This window comes from Pecten maximus, chromosome 15 (genome assembly GCF_902652985.1).
Source record: "Pecten maximus chromosome 15, xPecMax1.1, whole genome shotgun sequence".
Classification (NCBI taxonomy): Eukaryota; Metazoa; Mollusca; class Bivalvia; order Pectinida; family Pectinidae; genus Pecten; species Pecten maximus.
The window spans coordinates 1409460-1432756 of record NC_047029.1 but is presented as its reverse complement, the minus strand read 5'-3'; the positions used below and the strand labels follow the sequence as shown (position 1 = coordinate 1432756).

Sequence of the window (23297 nt, the reverse complement as noted above, 5' to 3'; positions counted from 1 at the left end):
TCCCCGTCATCAATATTTTTGGTACATTGAAGTTAATGTAAGAGGGTTTAATCCTAAAACATCTGTCGTCATAATTATGTGTCTACATATTATCGCGCATAGAAAATCCATCTCGACAAAAAGTTATCAAGTTTAAAGAAAGTGGTATATCATTTTGTACGAAAATTTGATGGACGCTGTATTGATACAAACGTTTGATTGGCAATATCAAAAAAGTATACGATTGACGTTATACAAACGCTTGATTGACGTTATTTAAACGTTTGTTGAATGTTAAACAAACGTTTGAGAGACGTTCTAGAAACGGGTATATTTACAGTGGTGCTTTATTTGCTCGTCACCCGATTGCCGATATTTCTGTTGTCTATCACGTGTCCCATTCAATAGGTTACCTGTAACTGACCAACAGGTTACCCGTAGCTGGACAATAGGTTATCTGTAACTGACCAATAGGTTACCTGTAACTGACCGAAAGGTTACCTGTAACTGACCAATAGGTTTCCTGTAACTGACCAATAGGCTATCTGTAACTGTTCAATATGTTACCTGTAGCTGACCGATAGGTTACCTGTAACTGACCAATAGGTTACCTGTAGCCGACCAATAGGTTAACTGTAACTGACCAATAGGTTACCTGTAACTGTCCAATAGGTTACCTGTACCTGACCAATAGGTTACCTGTAGCTGTAACTGACAAATATGTTATCTGTAACTTTCCAATAAGTTACCTGTAACTGACCAATATGTTACCTGTACCTGACCATTAGGTTACCTGTAGCTGTCCAACAAGTGCATGCTTTGAAGCGCAGATTAGCTGATTAGTAATATCAATGTAGTTAAGTAACAATGGGACATTTTGTTTACTATATAACCATACGTTTCGAAGATGGTGTTGATTACCCAATCCCTTTCTGCTTGCAAAGTAAACAGGAGTTATTCCCCTTCACACAATGTACCTGTTGATCACCTGAAATGACTGAACCAACTTGAGTGAAAATCGTACTTTCCATGGCCAAATGTCAACCAAAATTGTGAGAATTATATGGTCTCCATCCCCGTGCCCAAATTCTCTGAAATTTCAAATGTTTTCTCAATAACCAGATACGCCATTTTAAGGTGCTTTACTAGAATTGTGAATTTCATCGCCCTGTGGTCTCACATTCTCCCCAAGGAGAGGCAAACGTTACTATAGTTTGTATCAGGAAATCAAATTTTAGCACAATTGTCATTGGAAATAGTTCAGGCCTGGATTAAATGACCAGTATAAGATAACACTTTGATCTTAGGAGCTGTTTGGCGGGGTCTAAAATATTGTTGGGAATCTCGGAAGAGTTACCTCCCCTTGTGTGGACTTTCTTGTGGCGGGAGATGCGATTCGCTCTCTTCGACCCAAGCTATGAAACCAGCAGGACGTATTTTTATGCTACATCTTTTTGATACCTTTGTCGGTAGTTAGAAATAGAAAAAAATATCATCTGAATTTTGTAAGAATCTTCTTGGGTTAAAGAAATCTACTTCCAACGCGGTGGACTTGGTCGCCTACCGCTGGGAAACACACAGGTCTTCAGAAGGATTAAATATTGGTTTACATTATTAAAATCTGAAAACTGTATTTTAAATGAGGCATATAATTCCATGTACAACGAAACGGAGAAAGATCGTCCGAAACTAAATTGGCTAGTTTATCTTAAATACAAATTATTTGAACTTGGTTTTGGATAGGCAACCTATGTCTGGTTACGCCAGTCGCCTATGGATGTTAATCTTTTATCTTCAATCAAAGAGAGAATCGGTGATCAGGCTAATCAAACTTTGTTTAATTCAATAAATGGTTCGAGTAACCCTTTTGGACCACTAGTTCAGACCATCTGTGTGGCTTTAATATTTAACATTGATCTTACCGGTTTTGGAATATGCGTGTGAATTATGGGATGGGTGTAATGTTTTAGAATCAAATTTATTAGAAAAGGCCCAACGTGAAGCGGCACGTATTATAACTGGTTTACCTTCATATGCTAGTAGCAATTCTTTATACATTGAAACGGGTCTAGAGACACTTTCGGATAGACGTAATAGAAGAAAACTACAATCACTGTATAAGATGAAAAATAATATAACTCCAGATTTAAATATTCTAGTGCCCCAATCTGTTGGTGAAAACACCCCTTATGCATTGAGAAATAGAAATAATTTTGTTATTCCTAACTATAGGCTTTCCAATACAAATTCATCCTTTTTACCTTCAACTCTTCGTCTATGGAACGAACTAGATCGTAATATTAGATGATCTTCTCCTAGCTTGAGCATTTTCAAAAATGCTATTACACAGATATAAATACATTAAAACCTCCCAGTTATTATGGTTTTGGTGATAGGAAAATTAATGTCATTCATACCAAGTTAAGGTATCAAAACAGTTCTCTCAAATATGACTTATTTCGTTTTAACCTGGTAGAAAATGCTGAATGTATTTGTGGTAACCCCTGTGAAAATGCCTTTCATTTTTTCTTTGTCCAAATTACGATATACAGAGGCAATTACTTTTTCTTCGTCTTCGAAATGTAGATATCGATGCAGCTATGGACTTACAGTTACTCCTATGTGGAAATGTTCATCTGCCTGTAGACACTAATTTAATCCTATTCAGAAATGTGCACAAGTTTATAAAAACAAGTAATAGATTTTAAAATGCATGATATTTGTTTGTTCTGTACTTCCTGCCTTTTGACAAATCGGAGAGATGTTACAAAAATATTGAATTGGTGACCTTTAGTCTTTATTTTGCCAAATATTGTAATTTTGAATTTGTTTTGGGAAAGGGCGTTGATAAGTTGTTAAAAACGTGTGCCCAATCCCTTTGTACTTTTTGACAATCAAATATGTTTGAATCATTTAGGGTGGAATTGGTCACTAGGGCCACCGCTATTACATGTGTATAATTAATAATTACCACATATGCGTCATATTTATTGTATTGTTGTAACATGTATTTATACTGATGGGCTGGAAGGCCTAAAGTTAAATAAAAATTGAAATTGTGTGGTAATTCGCCTGTCATTTACTTGGTCGGATTGGAGCGTTTGGTGGCCTCTCCGGGTCTTTGTGAGCGGGGACGGCTACAGCAGGGATCTGTTTGACCCTTTCTGTGTTAAATGTTCAAATACTGTATGTGAAAAACCTCTTTCCTTATTTAGACGTGGCTAAAATCAAATACTACACAGCCTTACATCTGTATTCTAGCTATAGGATAGGGCGGCTTTTATTGCGTTTTGACACTTTGAATGATATTTTGATCATGTTTGAAAAAATAAATAAATAAATACAACTATCAGCAGACGTTCCCTGTCAGTGTCGGTTTACGTCTGTCTGGAAGCTGAGAGACGGGCCGGTCTCTACTGTCGTGGTTGTGTCCTTGGGCAAGACATTTTACCCTAGTTGCTCAGGATGGAATGTGACGGGCCTTCCGTATGTTGTTCAGTGAGGTAGCCACCAACTACTACACTCAAAATGACCCTGGCTGTTCACGGAGCGATAAACCCAGCAATCAAACAATTTGTAGAAATATCGGGTGTTGTTGTGAAGGTCAGGGATTACTGGGGTCCCGTTGCTATGGTAATAGGGTACTGGAGGAATCGATTCATTGTTTTCTCTTTTACTAAAGCATGAATCAGCCAGTAAGATATCAGTAAGATATTAAACTTCTAATTTTATTTGTGATGAATATATCCAGTGAGGAACACTTATATAACGTGTATTGATATGAGAACTCTCCTATCCATGCTATGAAGTCGACTCTCTAAGAATGGAAGGCGTCTATTCAAAGCAACACGGATTAGAGGGGCTTTGTAAAATCGGCAAGTGTAACAGTATGTTGGAATCCGAAGTGGTGTTATTGGATGAAAATCTTACCAAAAGATGCATTCCCTAGAGAATATACTACAAACCAGCGAACAAAGTAACTATTTTCATATGTAATGGTCAGTAAAATTTGTTACTTGAGTTCATTCTAGACAGTTTGGAGGCTTCAAAGTCGATAAGACCCGGTAATTCATATCTCTCGCCGAGTCTTGGTAGATTGTGCTTCCGAAGGATAGAGTCAGCTTCCACACGGAACCCCTGAGGGATTGTCCTCCTGGAATCACTAATGACCAGGCTTTGACTAAGTGAGCCCCTGTTCGAGTCAACCTTGAAGCCCTCCGTGGCAGATGCTATATACTCTCGGCGAATGTCGAGGAAATCGAACAGAATTGAACAGGTTTTACGAGGGTTTTTCATCATGTCTTCATAAAGAAGTGCAATGACTGGCACGCGCGCCTCGATAGCCTCCACGCAGCGCGAAATACTGGCGGCCCATGACGTCGTAAATATTCCCACACTGCTCAGGCTTTTCGGAGGCATAGCGGGATGGTCGTGATCTAGTAAAAAGCAGAAGTTAGAGTATAAGAAGCTTCTAAAACACGGCATAACTGTAGATAAAATCTTGTTGTCGATGATGTAACGGGCCATCATGGCAAACGGTTCCTCTGTGAACAGACTCAGAGATGACGTCACAGTTTTGAGACTATTTCGGTATACATAGATTTGATATATCTGCGGAAAATTCCTGTACACATCCTCCATCTGTCCTGTACAACTCGGCCTCGTTTTCACACAAATCATTCCTGCCCTGTCGTCCGGTTTACAGAGAAGACGGACAGAGCTAGGCAGTAGTTGTTCATATTCTCCTTTGTTAATTCGATTAGTTTTCTTTAAGTAAGCTAGACTAGTAAGGACATCGGGCTCCGACAATACCATCATACCCGGAAGTTGCGCAAACACACGCGTGAGAAGAGTGGAACCGTAACGCCCGGTGCTTGAGATCCATATGATAGGTACCCTGGGAGCTCCGAGATCTGAAGCTACCTTATGAAATGAGGCCAGAGGAATGGAGATGAGACACTGAGCATGCTTAAACTGTTCCTCAAATAATGACGTATCTTCTGATGATCCATGTATATCTGTTCCCTCCTTAACTTCAACAAATATGGCCTCCTTCTTGGTGATACAATATAAAGATATCTGGGGCTTTAGCACATAATTTGGATGTTTAAAACATTTATGTGTTGTAATGAAATCAGACGGGTCAGCCATCGTCATACCAAACAACTTCCGTCGCCATAAAACATTCTGGACATGCGCACTTAGTTTAAATTGTAATCCTCGCTGTGCGTCCTTCCGTGTCCTCTCGACACCGGTAACTGCCCACGTAAACTTCTGGAAGGTCACGACGATGGAGCGTGTGATCTTGTAAAGTATGTAGGTGAGAAATAGTATGAGATACTCCCGCGCCTTGTTCATTCCTTTGCTCATGTTGTCAAGGTGGTTCACCTCCTTCAACTTGGACTCCATGTTGACGTTGCGGTGATCCCGGAAGGACATCTGAAACAGACAATATGAAATAAAAAATAAATGGTGGCCGCGACCTGGCAAACAATTAAAAAATATTGATAAATAATTAAAATTACCAACATACAAACAAAACAAAACAAAAACAAAGCAAATACAAGTTACGATTTGGGGTCATACCTGCTAAAAACAGCTGTCATATACACGCATGTACATGTACTGTATTTTTATGTTTTGTTATTCCTAGGGACTTTGTGGCTGACAGATGAGTATTTTTGTAACCGGAAGGTATTTTTAGGGTGTTTCTGTAATAAACGACCGCGTGAAGATGACCCTCACGTGACAAATGGTCAGTCCGATCTGCCACATGTCAGCGAATGTAGAGGTGAGGAACACGATTCCTGCTCTATTTTCCCCTCATCTGGTTAATACATATTGCTGTTTAAGAACTGAAAGGACGAACCAGCAGAATAATACTGACTATTGGTACATATACTCCGTGTGTGGATTCTGATTATTGGTATATATACTCCATGTGTGGATGTTGTGTGTGTGGATTCTGATTACTGGTCATAACTCCATAAGTGCATAAAGTATGATAGAATTTGAGTTTTAAGGATTTTCCAAATGAAATAGAACATACAGATAAGCATACGTTGCAGATAAAATGAACAATAATATGGCGAATATATATGGATATGTATCTGTGTAGACGGTATATACACGTGTACCTGTACAGGTATTTATCTGTGTATACGGTATATACACGTGTACCTGTACAGGTATTTATCAGTGAAGACGGTATATACACGTGTACCTGTACAAGTATTTATCTGTGTAGACGGTATATACACGTGTACCTGTACAGGTATTTATCTGTGTAGACGGTATATACACGTGTACCTGTACAGGTATTTATCTGTGTAGACGGTATATACACGTGTACCTGTACAGGTATTTATCTGTGTAGACGGTATATACACGTGTACCTGTACAGGTATTTATCTGTGTAGACGGTATATACACGTGTACCTGTACAGGTATTTATCAGTGTAGACGGTATATACACGTGTACCTGTACAGGTATTTATCTGTGTAGACGGTATATACACGTGTACGTGTACAGGTATTTATCTGTGTAGACGGTATATACACGTGTACCTGTACAGGTATTTATCTGTGTAGACGGTATATATACCTGTACCCGTATTTATCTGTGTAGACGGTATATACACGTGTACCTGTACATGTATTTATCTGTGTAGACGGTATATACACGTGTACCTTTACAGGTATTTATCTGTGTAGACGGTATATACACGTGTACCTGTACAGGTATTTATCTGTGTAGACGGTATATACACGTGTACCTGTACATGTATTTATCTGTGTAGACGGTATATATACCTGTACCCGTATTTATCTGTGTAGACGGTATATACACGTGTACCTGTACATGTATTTATCTGTGTAGACGGTATATACACGTGTACCTGTACATGTATTTATCTGTGTAGACGGTATATACACGTGTACCTTTACAGGTATTTATCTGTGTAGACGGTATGTATACCTGTACAGGTATTCATTTGTGTAGACGGTATATACACGTGTACCTTTACAGGTATTTATCAGTGTAGACGGTATATACACGTGTACCTGTACAGGTATTTATCTGTGTACACGGTATATATATACCTGTACAGGTATTTATCTGTGTAGACGGTATGTATACCTGTACAGGTATTTATCTGTGTAGACGGTATATACACGTGTACCTTTACAGGTATTTATCTGTGTAGACGGTATATACACGTGTACCTATACAGGTATTTATCTGTGTAGACGGTATATACACGTGTACCTGTACAGGTATTTATCTGTGTATACGGTATATACACGTGTACCTGTACAGGTATTTATCTGTGTAGACGGTATATACACGTGTACCTGTACAGGTATTTATCTGTATAGACGGTATATATATACCTGTACAGGTATTTATCTGTGTAGACGGTATATATATACCTGTACAGGTATTTATCTGTGTAGACGGTATATATACCTGTACAGGTATTCATCATCCGTTTCTGTTCCATGTAGTACCTGTAGCAGATTGAATCATATCAACATATTGTATATCATTGTCTTGCGATTTTATGTTTTTTGAACACCTATAAACTATTGATCGTTCTGATTAAAGATATCAAGAAAAGAAACAAACAAATACTCATTATTTATCGGGATATGATAAAGATGCATTCCAGTTACAACGGTAACTTCTGATACCCTGAGCTGCTGGGTTAAGTTCAATCTGTCAGTACAATGGATTTTATCCATTAACATAAATACCTTTTTATTTGACCTGAATTTGACCTGACCCCAGCTAGTACAAAAATGAACAATGTATTAATCTCATTTGTCAAATTTGTTTTTTATTGTCAGATTGTATGTCGTTATTGAAGTAAATGATGGATTACCAGGAAAAACATGTATTATCTATTGTTTTCTTACGCATAATTGAGAAATTAATGTATAGTATACTAGTAATACTGGAAATCCACGTGTATATCTTAATCAATAACCACAGCAACTGAAATATTTAATGATTAACTTGAATATATATTATGCTCTGGAGAAGAACGGAGGTTATTCTAATAAACCGCGAAGCAGTGCACTCCAGTTGTTTGTGTTATAGCTCAAAAAAATAAAGATAAAATAAAGATGTTTTCAAGTTAATCCTTATAATTTAATTTACTATACACAATCCATGTGGAAATCTGTTTCTATGTTAACCTGTTGGTCAGGTGGTACTTCTCTCATAGTCATATCTCTCTTCCGACCATAACCAAGCAACAGCGCCGCCATGCGTGGAATAGCAGAACTATTCCCAATAATGCGGATCTCTGTCTCTATCAATCACATTTTTCGGCATAGCCGTATAATATTCTTTTGGCCCCGGATATGACGCGACAGGTGACGTTACTGGTCAAGATGAAGTATGCGATTGGTCAATGTAGCGGTGAATGCAAAATGCAGATATGCAGTTAAAAACGAAACAAAGTTAAGATTGAATGCAAGCTGAATAAGTGGATGTATCCTTTCAAATGTAACATTAATGAAATTATATTCCTTATTCAAATGCAGTCTTATTATCACCAAAAATGATTATTTTATTCTATTTATTTATTCTACCAGCAGTTTTTCATTATAACCACCAGCATTAGAACTATGTCGTTTATCTTTTTTAAAGATATTTCTTGTTTTATAATCAATTCCCCCACTTGTTCCTCTACGGAAGTTGACACCACGGACAGCAGGTAGCCAATCATGGCGTAATACATTTATTAACTAGCAAATCAAATTATACAGACTAGTAATCTATGTGAATACATCATGAAAGATTTGGAAGGTAAGAATACAATCCCAGATTACGTTATACGGAAGTGACGACACGAAAACATCTCGATAAATTCCGTCGCTGCTCGGAATCAAACTCTTTACGGAATTGGCCGATGGGAAGGTTGAGTAAACCATTATTATTTACCCATGGAATTTAAATCCAAAGACATATTTTCATTTCCAAAAAGTAATAATCTTAAAGATATATTTATATCTAAATCACTTAAATGATTTAAAAGCACAACTCGAGCATTTGTGTAAGATTGACATTCAAAGAAGAAGTGATAGGCATTCTCACAATAATAGCCACAATTTACACAATTTGAGTTTTGGACCAGATTTGAACGGTAAAGATCATGATTAAGGGAACTGCATTCATGTCTTAATTTAGTGTGAATAATATTAAGTTTTCTATCACCAATTAAGTAATAAGGGGGTACTGAGCATGGTAAGTTAGGGGCTAATGCTGACTTGAAAGCAGAAAAAGGCATGGATCTAATATCAGAATGTATAGAGTTCCACATCGTCAAAGAGGAAGGTAGAAAAGATTGTTTTGTAATAGACAGTCTGAAATTTGGGATTCTATATTTTTCATTATTTCTTAGACCCTGTCTGTTTTCACCGACTGTAGAGGGAAGTAAATTTGTAATGTAGTTTGGAGTTTGATGTCTATCCATTTTGTAAACTAATTGTAATTTCCGTCTTTTCCTTCTAACTGAAAGTAATTCTAGACCTGTTTCTGAATACAATGACTCGTTTCTAGCAAATAATGGTAACCCTGTTATTATCCTAGCTGCCTCCCGCTGAACCTTCTCTAACTTTTCTGAATCACTTGAAGTGCACCCATCCCAAACTTCACACGCATATTCTAAAACTGGTAAAATATAAGTTTTATAAATTCGTAAAAGAGCATCACGCTTTAATGTATATTTAAGTTTTCGCAATATATTTACTTTTCCCATAGCCGACTTATAAATTTCATTTATATGATCTACCCATTTAGCATCTGAATTTAATGTAACTCCAAGATGTCTATGCTTACTACTAAAATTTAAAAAATGACCATCAAAAATCAGTTCCAGATCTTCATCAACGTTATCCGAATTAGAAATAAAAATAACTTCCGTCTTATTTGGATTAAAAGTAACTGGGTCCGATATCACATGCTGTAAGAGTCGTTCAGGGACTGACTATTTATTGGGGTAATTTCCTGTCGAAGCATGATAAGTGAAGATGTTAGTATATACGTGAATACCCAGCACACTGTTTACACAACGTGTGTGTAGAGAGAGTCGATAGAGAGAGTCGACGGATAAGGGTGGACACCGCCGCGATCCTCTACATTTGTCTGCGGGAGGGAAAATCATTTCTTTTCGCATTTCATTCATATCTTGAGTTTCTGTCTCAATAAAAATATAAACGCTACAAAACTCAGTTATTTCATAGGGTATAACTATCTACGGACCAACCACAAACAAGAAACGTTACACCTATAATGTGATTAAAACACAGATAATTATTTTACAATACGGACTGTCGTAATAACTGTACGTTGCTTCATGTGCTGCCCGTGTTATTGACTCGTCGTAAATACACTTTTCCCGGCTAATCTTACAAGAGAACTTAATAGCAATGCATACTACATAGGTCTCTGATCTCACCTTACACATGCATTTCGTTGACATATCTGTGTAGCTATATCCCTGTGTTAATGTCCTTTCTATGCATATTCAGCTCTTAACTTTAAAACTTTTGTCGGAACACAGGAATAATCTAAAACTTGTGTGTGTCGGAACACCTGAACAATCTTAAACTTGTGTCGGAACAACTGAAAAATCTGAACAATCTAAAACTTGTGTCGGAACAACTGAAAAATCTTAACAATCTAAAACTTGTGTCGGAACAACTGAAAAATCTGAACAATCTAAAATTTGTGTCGGAACAACTGAAAAATCTGAACAATCTAAAACTTGTGTCGGAACAACTGAAAAATCTGAACAATCTAAAATTTGTGTCGGAACACCTGAAAAATCTGAACAATCTCAAACTTGTGTCGGAACAACTGAAAAATCTGAACAATCTGAAATTTGTGTCGGAACAACTGAAAAATCTGAACAATCTAAAATTTGTGTCGGAACACCTGAAAAATCTGAACAATCTAAAATTTGTGTCGGAACAACTGAAAAATCTGAACAATCTAAAACTTGTGTCGGAACAACTGAAAAATCTGAACAATCTAAAACTTGTGTCGGAACAACTGAAAAATCTGAACAATCTAAAATTTGTGTCGGAACACAGGAACAATCTAATACTTGTGTCGGAACATCTGAACAACTTGAACAACCTAAAACTGGTTAAGTTTGGGCTAGTAATGCTCTACATCTGAAGCGAGACACATTATAACCACGTCGAGATATAAAATGTTACGTTACTAGAATAAGATTATTTCAATATCTGTTGTAGATAGAATGATGCAGATACATATTGTCACTTTGTCCTTTCTTCTGTCCTGTCTGTTGTATTACTATCACTCACTTCAGTACCTCTGGTCAAGTTATTTAGTAATATGGTATAATTTCCAAGTCCTGTAATATTTTAAGACTGTAGAGTCCAGTTGTACTAGAGGATAAAATATAGGCCAACGAGATGACGAACGATTCCCTTCGGTGCAAGTTAGTCAGATAGTAAAACCTATCAAACTTCTTACTTCTGCTGAATCAAATAAAATCATTACAGAACAAACAAACATGGACACGATATGATGACAACTAAGAAAAGAATGCAAGAAAAAACATTGTCCTCAACCTTAACACCTCTTAATACGCCGTAAAGACTCTAAATCGAGACGAAGGGGCCCATAGACTCGCGCACAATAACGATAAAGTTCTAAACAAAGCATACCCGAATAAAATCTTGTCCTTGAATTTACTTGTATAGTTCAAGTTAAAGTTAAAGTGTAGAGTTGTTGATTTGATTATAATTTCGTAAGTTTTACACGATGAATGTGAGTAAATTCACCGAAACGTCACGAATTCAATCTAATACTAGTTTTGATAAACGAACGACTCTTACCTACCCGAATACAATATTTCAAAATATTGTGATATTAGCAACAACAAAAAATAGAAAGAAAGAAAAAAAGAAAAGAAACCTTCGTGCAATGCACGTTTACATGACTAATCGGAGCAGAGCTTGGCGAAGCAGTTTCTGCAGCCGTTTTGAAGAAAAAAAGCTCCGCTTATTTTCAGGAAAGCCATTCAAACCACATATACAGAATATCCCCAACTAATCTGAACTGTAGCTAGCCTATACGATATCAAGTGCAAACCTTAAGAAGTAAATTGAATATATGTTGTAACTTTACTGAAGTTCAGTAAATGTATGAGACTGATTAGCATATCAACTTATACATAATCAAAAGATCTATTAACATTTTTTGTAAGCGTGACAAAGCCTTTGTACCTGGACGTAATTACACACCTTGATATTTACCAATGTGTGATCGATGATAGAACGAATGTGGAAATGATTTATCCTCTACAGGTAATCAAATCTCATGTCTGTACTGATTAATATTTCTCATTCTTTACTTACCTTCCGCGGCATATTTTGAGATAAAGGCATCCTGTTGGTATCTCGATACTCTCATTTAGACATTCCTAGTTAAGGGTGTATTTGGACAGTCCGTGTACCCCGAAGTATGGAGACCTGACCAGGTAGGCTGGAGACGGGAGCTACGGCCATACATCACTACACACTGACTCACACTAACGGCGGAGAAGTGTAGTGAACACTTGGGATAAACGAAAAGGATTTTCTTATCTGTCTATACATCTATATCAACTCCGTGTAGTCTTAAAGAATATTAATGTTGTCACACCAGGTAGACCGGTCTTGTAACACACCTATCTAATATATAACCCGGCACCGCAGATACAGGTAGCACCAATATATCCCAGGTAAAAATTACAAATTGTAGTTTCAATAATAAATGTTTACAACACAGGTATAGAGAACAAGCTAACAATGCTATTGTCAATAACCCAGGTGATATTACTCTAAGACTATAAAAAGTGGAACCGCTTATAACGTATATCAAAGTTATAAAATAATGTGTTTTTTAGCGATAGACACCTCAAGGCTTTCCCGATACTTGGGGAGTACTTTAAAACAATCTCAGTAATATTGATAAACTGGTGATAAATACCTCTAAATGTCTCACCCCCTCCCCAGAGGTGAGATAGGATAGCAGTCGGATCCCACCCCCGGGCTGAGACAGGTTAGTTACTACTCTACCCCCTCCCGTGGACGAGATAAGAACCGAAAATTAACAGTCAAATTTCACAGATCTCCTAACCGGATAAATCACTTGGGCTTGATTTGAAAATTCATTTGTTAATTTTAACTGTAAATGGAGACATCTACGCTACACAATCTTTGTTCTACCAAAGCAGTGTTGACATCACCAGGTACACGTTAATTTAACAAGGTAAGACTCACTCAGGTGTGCTGTATTACATAATTTGCATGTTATATCCGGTTAGTTCTGCTTTGATTATTGAACCTAATTCAGGTACAGTTAAATTCTTCCATATGTGTGGTAATGTATAACGGGGAACTAAATCAGATTAAAACTCTTTGCTAGCGGACTTCCGACTAGTATTGGTAAAGTACGCTTCAAAAAATTTGCACAAATATTTCAAATATTGATATTGTTCAACTTCGCTAGCACAAGGTGTTCAATAGAGAGGCAGAGTATCGTATTGAACACCTTGGCTAGCGAAGGTGGATATTGTTGTATTCTAATTTTTGTCAAATATACTGTGCATGTACTTTATTTATATCAATTATCTTGTTTACTATTGTAACTGTGGTATTCTATTTATACAATCTTCTTTAAGGAGGAAATGAAGAGAATAATAATATATACATTTGTAAACATCCGCTCATGGAACCGGAGTTCTGCACACTGCATATTATTTACATAATTACATGTCATGTTTACTGAAGCCACACACAAAAACCAATCCTACATACAGATGGTATTCATCTACGAACATTAATTGTTAAGTGAAGCATGATTTTAGAAAAGATCTATTTTTCAAACTGATTTACAGAACAATTAAGTTACATTTGCATGATGCTATTAAGATAGGCTTGACATATACCAGGAAAACTTAAATTATAAATGCATAACATATGTTCACAAAGCACTTGTTATATTTATTCTGTCAACTGATTAAAAGTTTATTTTTCTATTCTACCAACGTTATGAAGACCTAAGTTTGACTGTCAAGCTTTTTAAAAATTATTTGTTTTATCGATCAAACGGTTATTTCCAAGCCTCTCATACGTTTCAATTTACTCATCACTTTTTTAGGAAAATCGTTTTAATAATTTTAGATTTTTCTCTCATTTTATCGTCCTTCAGTTGATATGACGTTTAAGGGGGTTGGGGGTATGGGGGTTGGGGTGGGGATTTGGGGTTGGGGTGGGGGTTTGGTGAGGGGGGATGGGGGTTGGAAGGGCACAATCCCACAGTAACGAGAACAAACTGCAGTCCCACAATACAGACGGACATTGTTGTCGTACGACAACATGATTGGTCTGAATAAGACAACTCCGGGATGGCATTTATAACTGCGAAAGGTTGTTAGAAAGCTACGGGGATTGAAGCTTACCGAACGAGAGAGAACATATTTCACCACCTTGATTGCGTCAAATAATTACAAAGTCGTGCTTGCGTGACGAAAATGGGCAAAGGTGAGAACTCCGGTCATAAAATGTCAAAGCAAATAAAATATTATGGAGTTTTGAACATACATATAACCAATAAATCCATCACTTTATATATATATACTAATGTCTCTCCTGTTGTGCGAGATTTCATTGTCTGTGATAAAGATATGTTTTATACATAGTATATATCATTGGATCAAATGTTGGTTGGGATACTTCAAACATAATGTACACATCCCATTGTCTATATAACAGACCTATTGTATAATGTACATATCCCATTGTCTATATAACAGACCTATTGTATAATGTACACATCCCATTGTCTATATAACAGACCTATTGTATAATGTACATATCCCATTGTCTCTATAACAGACCTATTGCATAATGTACACATCTCATTGTCTCTATAACAGACCTATTGTATAATGTACATATCCTATTGTCTCTATAACAGACCTATTGTATAATGTACACATCCCATTGTCTCTATAACAGACCTATTGTATAATGTATATATCTCATTGTCTCTATAACAGACCTATTGTATAATGTACACATCTCATTGTCTCTATAACAGATCTATTGTATTATGTACATATCCCATTGTCTCTATAACATACCTATTGTATAATGTACACATCCCATTGTCTCTATAACAGACCTATTGTATAATGTACACATCCCATTGTCTCTATAACAGACCTATTGTATAATGTACACATCCCATTGTCTCTATAACAGATATATTGTATAATGTACACATCCCATTTTTTCTATGAAAGTTTATATACATAATATCATACTATTTAGATATTCGATATGTATTTCTATATAGCTATTGGAGATACTTAGCTTAGAAACACAAATGACGAAGAAAGACAACTTTTTGACTCGTGCCCTGACCGGGCCTCGAACCCACGATCTACTGCACCCAATCGCCTAGCCAGAAATACCCGCAGCTTATACCGCTGCGCCACATCGGCGTTCTTAAAAAAGAATGTTTCAATGGCGCAGTGATGGTCGGCCCGATACCCTGACATGATCATTGTGGAAGTCGTCTATAAGATGATATATGAATACCTGGATCGCAATGTATTTACATACATGGATACGAATTGTACATATATTAGATATATTTCTCTCGGTACAACTACGACAGGAAATTCAAATCTTTATCTTCGGATCACCAACACATAGTGCATATGATACATTGTGCTAATAAATAGATATATAGCTTAGAAACACAAATGACGAAGGAAGACAACTATTTGACTATATATACCTACATAAATTGTAATTCATTTTTTGTCGCGACGAGGATGCGATGGCGGATAAACAAATGGTGTGTGCTCTCCAAAATCAAAATTAAAAAGTAGGTGAGTGATTTATTGTAGATTATCTGTACATTGTAAGTTCACAGAATTACAAGATCAAAGACAGTGAGCTGCGTTGATCTACAAATGTTATATATCATGCAACAAATCAATGTACCTGCTGAGACACTGAACAGGTAAACAAAATGTTTAGGTAGTGTCCAATTTAGTATGACCATGCCAATATTTATCTTATAAACTTGAACATATGCATATTCTGTTTGCATATAGTGAATATATTGATATGCCAGTCTAGTGACCAGTCTGTTGACCAGTCTAGTGGTCAGTCTGTTGACCAGTCTGTTGACCAGTCTAGTGGACAGTCTAGTGACCAGTCTGTTGACTAGTCTAGTGACCAGTCTAGGGGTCAGTCTAGTGGCCAGTCTGTTGACCAGTCTAGGGGTCAGTCTAGTGGCCAGTCTACTGACAGTCTAAAGACCAGTCTAGTGACCAGTCTAGTGACCAGTCTAGTGACCAGTCTGTTGACTAGTCTAGTGACCAGTCTAGGGGTCAGTCTAGTGGTCAGTCTAGTGGTCAGTCTAGTGACCAGTCTAGTGACCAGTCTAGTGGTCAGTCTAGTGGCCAGTCTACTGACAGTCTAAAGACCAGTCTAGTGACCAGTCTAGTGACCAGTCTGTTGACTAGTCTAGTGACCAGTCTAGGGGTCAGTCTAGTGGTCAGTCTAGTGGTCAGTCTAGTGACCAGTCTAGTGACCAGTCTAGTGGTCAGTCTAGTGGTCAGTCTAGTGGCCAGTCTACTGACAGTCTAAAGACCAGTCTAGTGACCAGTCTAGTGACCAGTCTAGTGACCAGTCTGTTGACTAGTCTAGTGACCAGTCTAGGGGTCAGTCTAGTGGTCAGTCTAGTGGTCAGTCTAGTGGCCAGTCTGTTGACCAGTCTAGTGGTCAGTCTAGTGGCCAGTCTACTGACAGTCTAAAGACCAGTCTAGTGACCAGTCTAGTGACCAGTCTAGTGACCAGTCTGTTGACTAGTCTAGTGACCAGTCTAGGGGTCAGTCTAGTGGTCAGTCTAGTGGTCAGTCTAGTGACCAGTCTAGTGACCAGTCTAGTGGTCAGTCTAGTGGTCAGTCTAGTGGCCAGTCTACTGACAGTCTAAAGACCAGTCTAGTGACCAGTCTAGTGACCAGTCTGTTGACTAGTCTAGTGACCAGTCTAGGGGTCAGTCTAGTGGTCAGTCTAGTGGTCAGTCTAGTGACCAGTCTAGTGACCAGTCTAGTGGTCAGTCTAGTGGTCAGTCTAGTGGCCAGTCTACTGACAGTCTAAAGACCAGTCTAGTGGTCAGTCTAGTGACCAGTCTAGTGGCCAGTCTGTTGACCAGTCTAGTGGTCAGTCTAGTGACCAGTCTAGTGACCAGTCTGTTGACCAGTCTAGTGACCAGTCTAGGGGTCAGTCTAGTGGTCAGTCTAGTGACCAGTCTAGGGGTCAGTCTAGTGGTCAGTCTAGTGACCAGTCTAGGGGTCAGTCTAGTGGCCAGTCTGTTGACCAGTCTAGTGGTCAGTCTAGTGGCCAGTCTACTGACAGTCTAAAGACCAGTCTAGTGACCAGTCTAGTGACCAGTCTAGGGGTCAGTCTAGTGGTCAGTCTAGTGACCAGTCTAGGGGTCAGTCTAGTGGTCAGTCTAGTGACCAGTCTATGTTGTATCTAGCAGTTAAAACTTACCTTCTGAGTATGATGTGCAGCCTCTGACAGAAATAGCTGTTTAGGACGGAGCTAACGGCATTTGTACACTGTACCTCGCAAATTACGCTTCGTAATTGAGCGATTTACCATACATATTACATAACATACAGTGATGAAACACACTCTGAGCGAATTACCATACCACTGGGCGTTACGTAAATTACCCAAGGTTGCAGGACCATCTACGCTCAAATGGTATATATAAGTATAAAGAGTAAGTAATGTGAATTATATTTAGCGTATGCTTTTGTTTTTGTTTTTGTTTTGTTGGGTTTTTTGGGGTGGGGGTGGAGAGGGGGTGGGGTTGGGGGTCACGTCCTCGCAACTGCCAGGGTTATATTAGGACGGGTGTCGAACTTATATCTGGAGAAAATGATAACAAAACAAAGCGCAGAAAGAGAGAACAGTGAAGAAAGAAAGAACTGTACATTGTAAGGGAGGAAAGGACAGGAATCGAACCCCTGTTCACGGTGCACAAGACGTTGGTACAAATACAGTCGGCTGAGTGTCAGAGACCCTACGTCTGTATCTCATCACTACATTATCATAGACATCGGTTACAATTCATTTTCAAAAAACGATTTGGCTGCTACATGTACCGGTATACATACCTGGGAGTATAACAATGATAACAATGCTATATGATGACATCTTTATCTGGATTTTTATTCTTCTTGTTACCAAATGATTCTTCAAATTAATTACAATAATTTATCACAACAAAAAGTGGAGAATGAAGCTTTCACCCAAAATCATAACCAGTGATAAACGCTACTGTTATGTAAAATAATGGCTGTTGAAAATTACGGGAAATAAAACAAATTACGGGAAAATGACTGTGGTTGACAAGGGAGGTAATACGACCATTTCTAAATTCCCAGCGATAACAAAATAGGCTTCATAATCAAGGTTTGAATCCCAGAATAGGAGTTGTATGGATTTTATGTAAATATGTCTTTTATTTTGTTATAATAAATGGGGAAGTAAATCCAAGCTAAAAAATAAAGAAAACTCTCTTCTTCGTTTAAGCATAGAGCGCCGGGACACCTTAACACGAGTGGAATAGAAGCTCATAAATCTTTATATACGGGATAAGTTATCTGTTTTACAAGGAAAATTATGTAAATTAATATAATTTTATGAAATAACTCTATGTTACGTTAGCTTGCTGTACGTACACTACCTGCCTTGTGAAATACAAAAGCTGATACATCAAAATTGACACTGGGTTTCGGCTCATCACCAAGGCTAGCGGAACACCTCTCGTCCGCCCTGTACCAGTGCGTGTACATTAGTTAATGCTTTATGAACAAAACATCACCACCAAATCATCGCCAGACTTTTTTCTATTTCGCAAAAAGAATTGAGCACATTATGTACACTATATGTATATATATCATGCGCACAAGGACCTATTGTATTTTTCGTGTTTAGAAATGTTCTCAATTATAGGTCTATATTTATCATTGTTTCATGGCTACTATTGTTGCCTTTCGGTCTATATCATTCTCCCTATGTTTACTTTAGGTAGATGAGTTGTGGTGTGACTTTCCCGGGCAGGTCCAACTTCTCTGCCACTGGACCATTTATCACACTGCGGTAATTGGTGGCCAGACGACACTGTAGGTACACACTGTATATATAGTCCGACCTACAGCCACACATATACGTATGTACATAAATGGCCTATATATACATAGAGTATCAACTGTAGCCACATCGCTTTACTTATATAGAAATGCCTGGCGATTTATTTTCGTTTCTGCGCTCGTCTTTGTATATTCCGAGTTTCCCGTAATTCTCCAACAACTGTTTTTTGGCGGGAAATACTATACCCTAGTTACATATTAGACTGTACATACAATTTATATTGCTCTAGATGCAGTCGTATTACTAGCTCTGACTGTTGGTCATCCTCGATACTTGGTTTGGTTTGTTTTTGTTTAACGTCCTATTAATTGCCAGGATCATTTAAGGACGGGCCAGGTTTGGAGGTGGAGGAAAGCCGGAGTACCCGGAGAAAAACCACCGGCCTACGGTCAGTACCTGGCAACTGCCCCACGTAGGTTTCGAACTCGCAACCCAGAGGTGGAAGGCTAGCGTTAAAGTGTCAGGACACCTTAACCACTCGGCCACCGCGGCCCCTCATCCTCGATACTCCAGGGTCCCTGGGTTCTCCAGGGGAAGTGAGTATCCAGGACGACTGTTAGTAGGGCGTCGGATTCGAAAGCCAGAGGTCATCAGTTCGAGTGTCAGTATGGACATTATGTTTTCCTTCGCTTTATCGTATTACAGAAGTGTGTGTCTAGTCCAGTATGTGTGTATCTGTATAGATATTTTTTCTGTGGTACATATAATATTTAAAATGTGAATGTTGTGGCACGGACCCGGCCCGCCAGAGTAACCTACACCTAACATTGACATAGGGATTATATTCCTGTGATAACGAGTCGACCAGACCCACCCGACCCATTCCCGAGTTTACGAGTGTCAGTTACGGGTCGGATTTATACTTCCTCGATTTCACCTGGATATTTACACCGGGCAGATCATTCCTTACGATTTAACATAAATAGTAGTATAGTTATTGAATACTTCTACTGGTAAATAGTTCAAAGTAGTTCTTTATAGTTAGTCACCCTAAGTTCGTAGTTAGACACTTCTAGATCGTTATTAGTAACAACTAGATCATAATTAGTCACCACTAGATGGTAATTAACCACCACCAGTTAGTAATTAGTCACCGCCTGTTAGTAATTAGTCACCAGTAGATGGTCGTCAGTCACCACCTGTTAGTAATTAGTCACCAATAGATGGTCGTCAGTCACCACCTGTTAGTAATTAGTCACCACCTGTTAGTAACTAGTCACCACCTGTTAGTAATAAGTCACCACATGTTAGTAATTAGTCACCAATAGATGGTCGTCAGTCACCACCTGTTAGTAATTAGTCACAACATGAAAGTAATTAGTCACCAATATATTGTCGTCAGTCACCACCTGTTAGCAGTTAGTCACCACCTATTCGTAGTCAGTCACCACCTGTTAGTAATTAGTCACCACCTGTTAGTAATTAGTCACTACTATGGTGTAGATATGTAGTCACCACTAGCCCATAGTTACATGTACATTGTAGTATACAGATAAAGTATGGGGATGAGAGATGTAACAAGTTCTTAGTTTCCTCTTTACCAGGTCTATTTTCCGAGGCGAAGCCGAGTGAATAGGTATGGTCGAGGGAAAACAGAAACTTGCTTCATGTATCCTTCAACCCAATACTTTAACTGTTTTATCATACCGATACCGACCAGAGGGATATTTTTATGTAGGTGATATTTGTAAATCTTGTCATTTAGATGGCAATGGAACCAAATGAAACCAGAGTGAATTAAAATATACAGGCTATGGTGACCTACTTTTTTAAAATCACAAAACAAATTGCATAGTCGAGGATTTGACTTTGATTTGTCGTTGGTGATATTCTGGTTCCATGTCCGAAGAAAATGATTTTGTAACATTCCGAATTTTAGTTTTAAACAAATCTGAATATTTATAGCATCAATTAACCTGACAGCTGTCTATATCGTCTATATTCCTCCCTTTCGCCTTAAAATAACGTGAAGGAACGACAGCGGGTGTCTTCATGGTTTCTGTATAATACAGTGTCTTTAGGGTCAACTTCATCTAATTCAGAAAACAGTGACAATGTCAAAAATAGGAGGCGCGTTCGGTAACTCTGTCCAGGTCCATGTCCACCTCTCGCCTGATTAGCTCGACGGAAACACCCGAGTGCAGGTGACTTTTAGTTCAACAAGGGTTTTAGTTCCCAGACTAACACACAGGACTAAGACACAGCTAAGCGAACTCGAGGGATATCGATTTAACAAGTTTCTTTGATTTAGAGTAAATAAAGTAAAGGTATGTCAATCACGATTTACTTGTAATTGGTCAATACGAGTTCGTAGTTAGTATACGAGTTCATGGCCATAATCCAAAACAAGTCGTTGTTGTTGACAGTCAGTTCATGTTTGTAGCATTTGTAATTGAGCAATTGAGTGTTTGGTTAGATGATACTTATGATGACTAAAATCTGTCCCTTGTTTAAATATGAATTTTACTTGTTGTGACCACTCCACCTACATGGCTGTCTTACAATACATTTGGCAGAACACTCGTTTTAAGTCTCATGATAATTCTTAGCGTCCAGGGTATCTCTGAGCACTATGCTACAATTACCTATCATTGGTATCAATTACAAGATGTATTCATCAACATGTTGGGACCTAGGAGGGTACTGATCATTTCCAAAAATGTTGGGAGACTGGCAATCTCCAGTGACGTCACAAAGGATCGCGTATGCTGTAAATAATCGTTGGAGGTGACTAATGTGATCGTTTTGTATTCCGCAATATGATGATATGAGGTGACTAATGTGTGACCAGCTGTATCCAACTACATGATGACATGTGGTAGTTAATGTGTGGTCGGTTTGCTGTACCTCACTACACGGGGGTGTAAAATATCCCAGTGTTCCCTTTAGAATGTTGATTGAATTCAATTTTTGATCCTTGAGGAATAGAGTTGGCGCAGTATGTTACAGGTGAGGTACCGTTTAAGTGCAGTGCAGCAATCCAGAATTTGTTTATCTAAATGTATGCACTACTCGACTCCATATAGTGAATTATTCCTCTTTTGTTGTTGATATTATCGATAAGATGTATATTATGTATTTCTTTACATTTCATCTAAACAATAACTCTTTGTCATAACTGAGATACGATGCATAATACCAAAAACGTTATCAGTTGTTTACTTTCGTCTAAAGCCCGCACCACACCCCTTTTACCCCAAATACGACTGTGGTATATTTGTGACGTCATTGTCTAGTCCTATTTACATAATCACGTGGTTATTGACTTCAATTAGTACTGAAATCGGACTTTTATTGACGTCCCTGTCATAGACAGCAGATAAAGTAACACAATGACACTCATAAACAGTCCTCATCAAACACAATATCATGTTTACTGTTACATAAACCCCAGGTACAACACTACAGGTGTTCAGGGCGAATATCAGCAAAGTCCAGCCACACAAGAACACTTTACAAAAGAAAATAATTAAGACAATTTTCTAATTACAGTGATATGTCAAATGTGCACGATCGACTGCTCGGATGCGAAAGTGTTTTTTCGAAGTATTATGAAGTTTAGATAAGTAAATAATGTTAAATATCTTACCTTGACTTGATTACAAGTAGTGAAATCTGTGTACAGGTGTAAAAAGACCTCGTGGATAGGTATCTTACTACTGTCCCCTCATCCCGCCCGACAGGTAACTGATCAAAATTGTCGACAGTCGGAAATGAATTATATCAGCTATGTGTTTGATAAATAGTAATCCTGTCACTCAGCGGGGCACACGTGGCCATACCTTTAAACTAGTATAGAAATCGAGTGAACATGAGGTGCATATGTAAATGGTGTACAGGTAAAGTATAGTCTGCTTACCTGTGTATTACTTCCTGGCTATACATGGAGGTACAACTGATAATACACGGCTGCATAATATATGGTGGCTGATATCATTCCAGGCGTGGGACGAATTGACTATTGTGCATTTTTCTTTCTATATGACAATTTTATCCTATTAGGTAAGTGACGAAATCACCATTGCTGCTATGGGACAATCCTT

At 38.1% G+C, this 23297-nt stretch overlaps 1 protein-coding gene across 2 annotated transcripts; it reads right to left on the bottom strand.

Moving 5' to 3' along the window:
* Positions 1-3686: 3686 nt before the first annotated feature.
* LOC117343473 lies at positions 3687-23021 on the bottom strand. 2 transcript variants are annotated; one of them, XM_033905837.1, is made up of 2 exons: positions 22844-23021; positions 3687-5418 (listed from the first exon to the last, which is right to left on the bottom strand). In XM_033905837.1, exon 2 carries the CDS (start codon positions 5416-5418, stop codon positions 3979-3981), a length of 1440 nt encoding a protein of 479 aa, XP_033761728.1. In that variant the 5' UTR covers positions 22844-23021; the 3' UTR covers positions 3687-3978. The 2 variants fall into 2 exon arrangements, with proteins under 2 accessions (XP_033761728.1, XP_033761727.1); XM_033905836.1 differs by lacking the exon at positions 22844-23021 and adding an exon at positions 12382-12551.
* Positions 23022-23297: the final 276 nt, after the last annotated feature.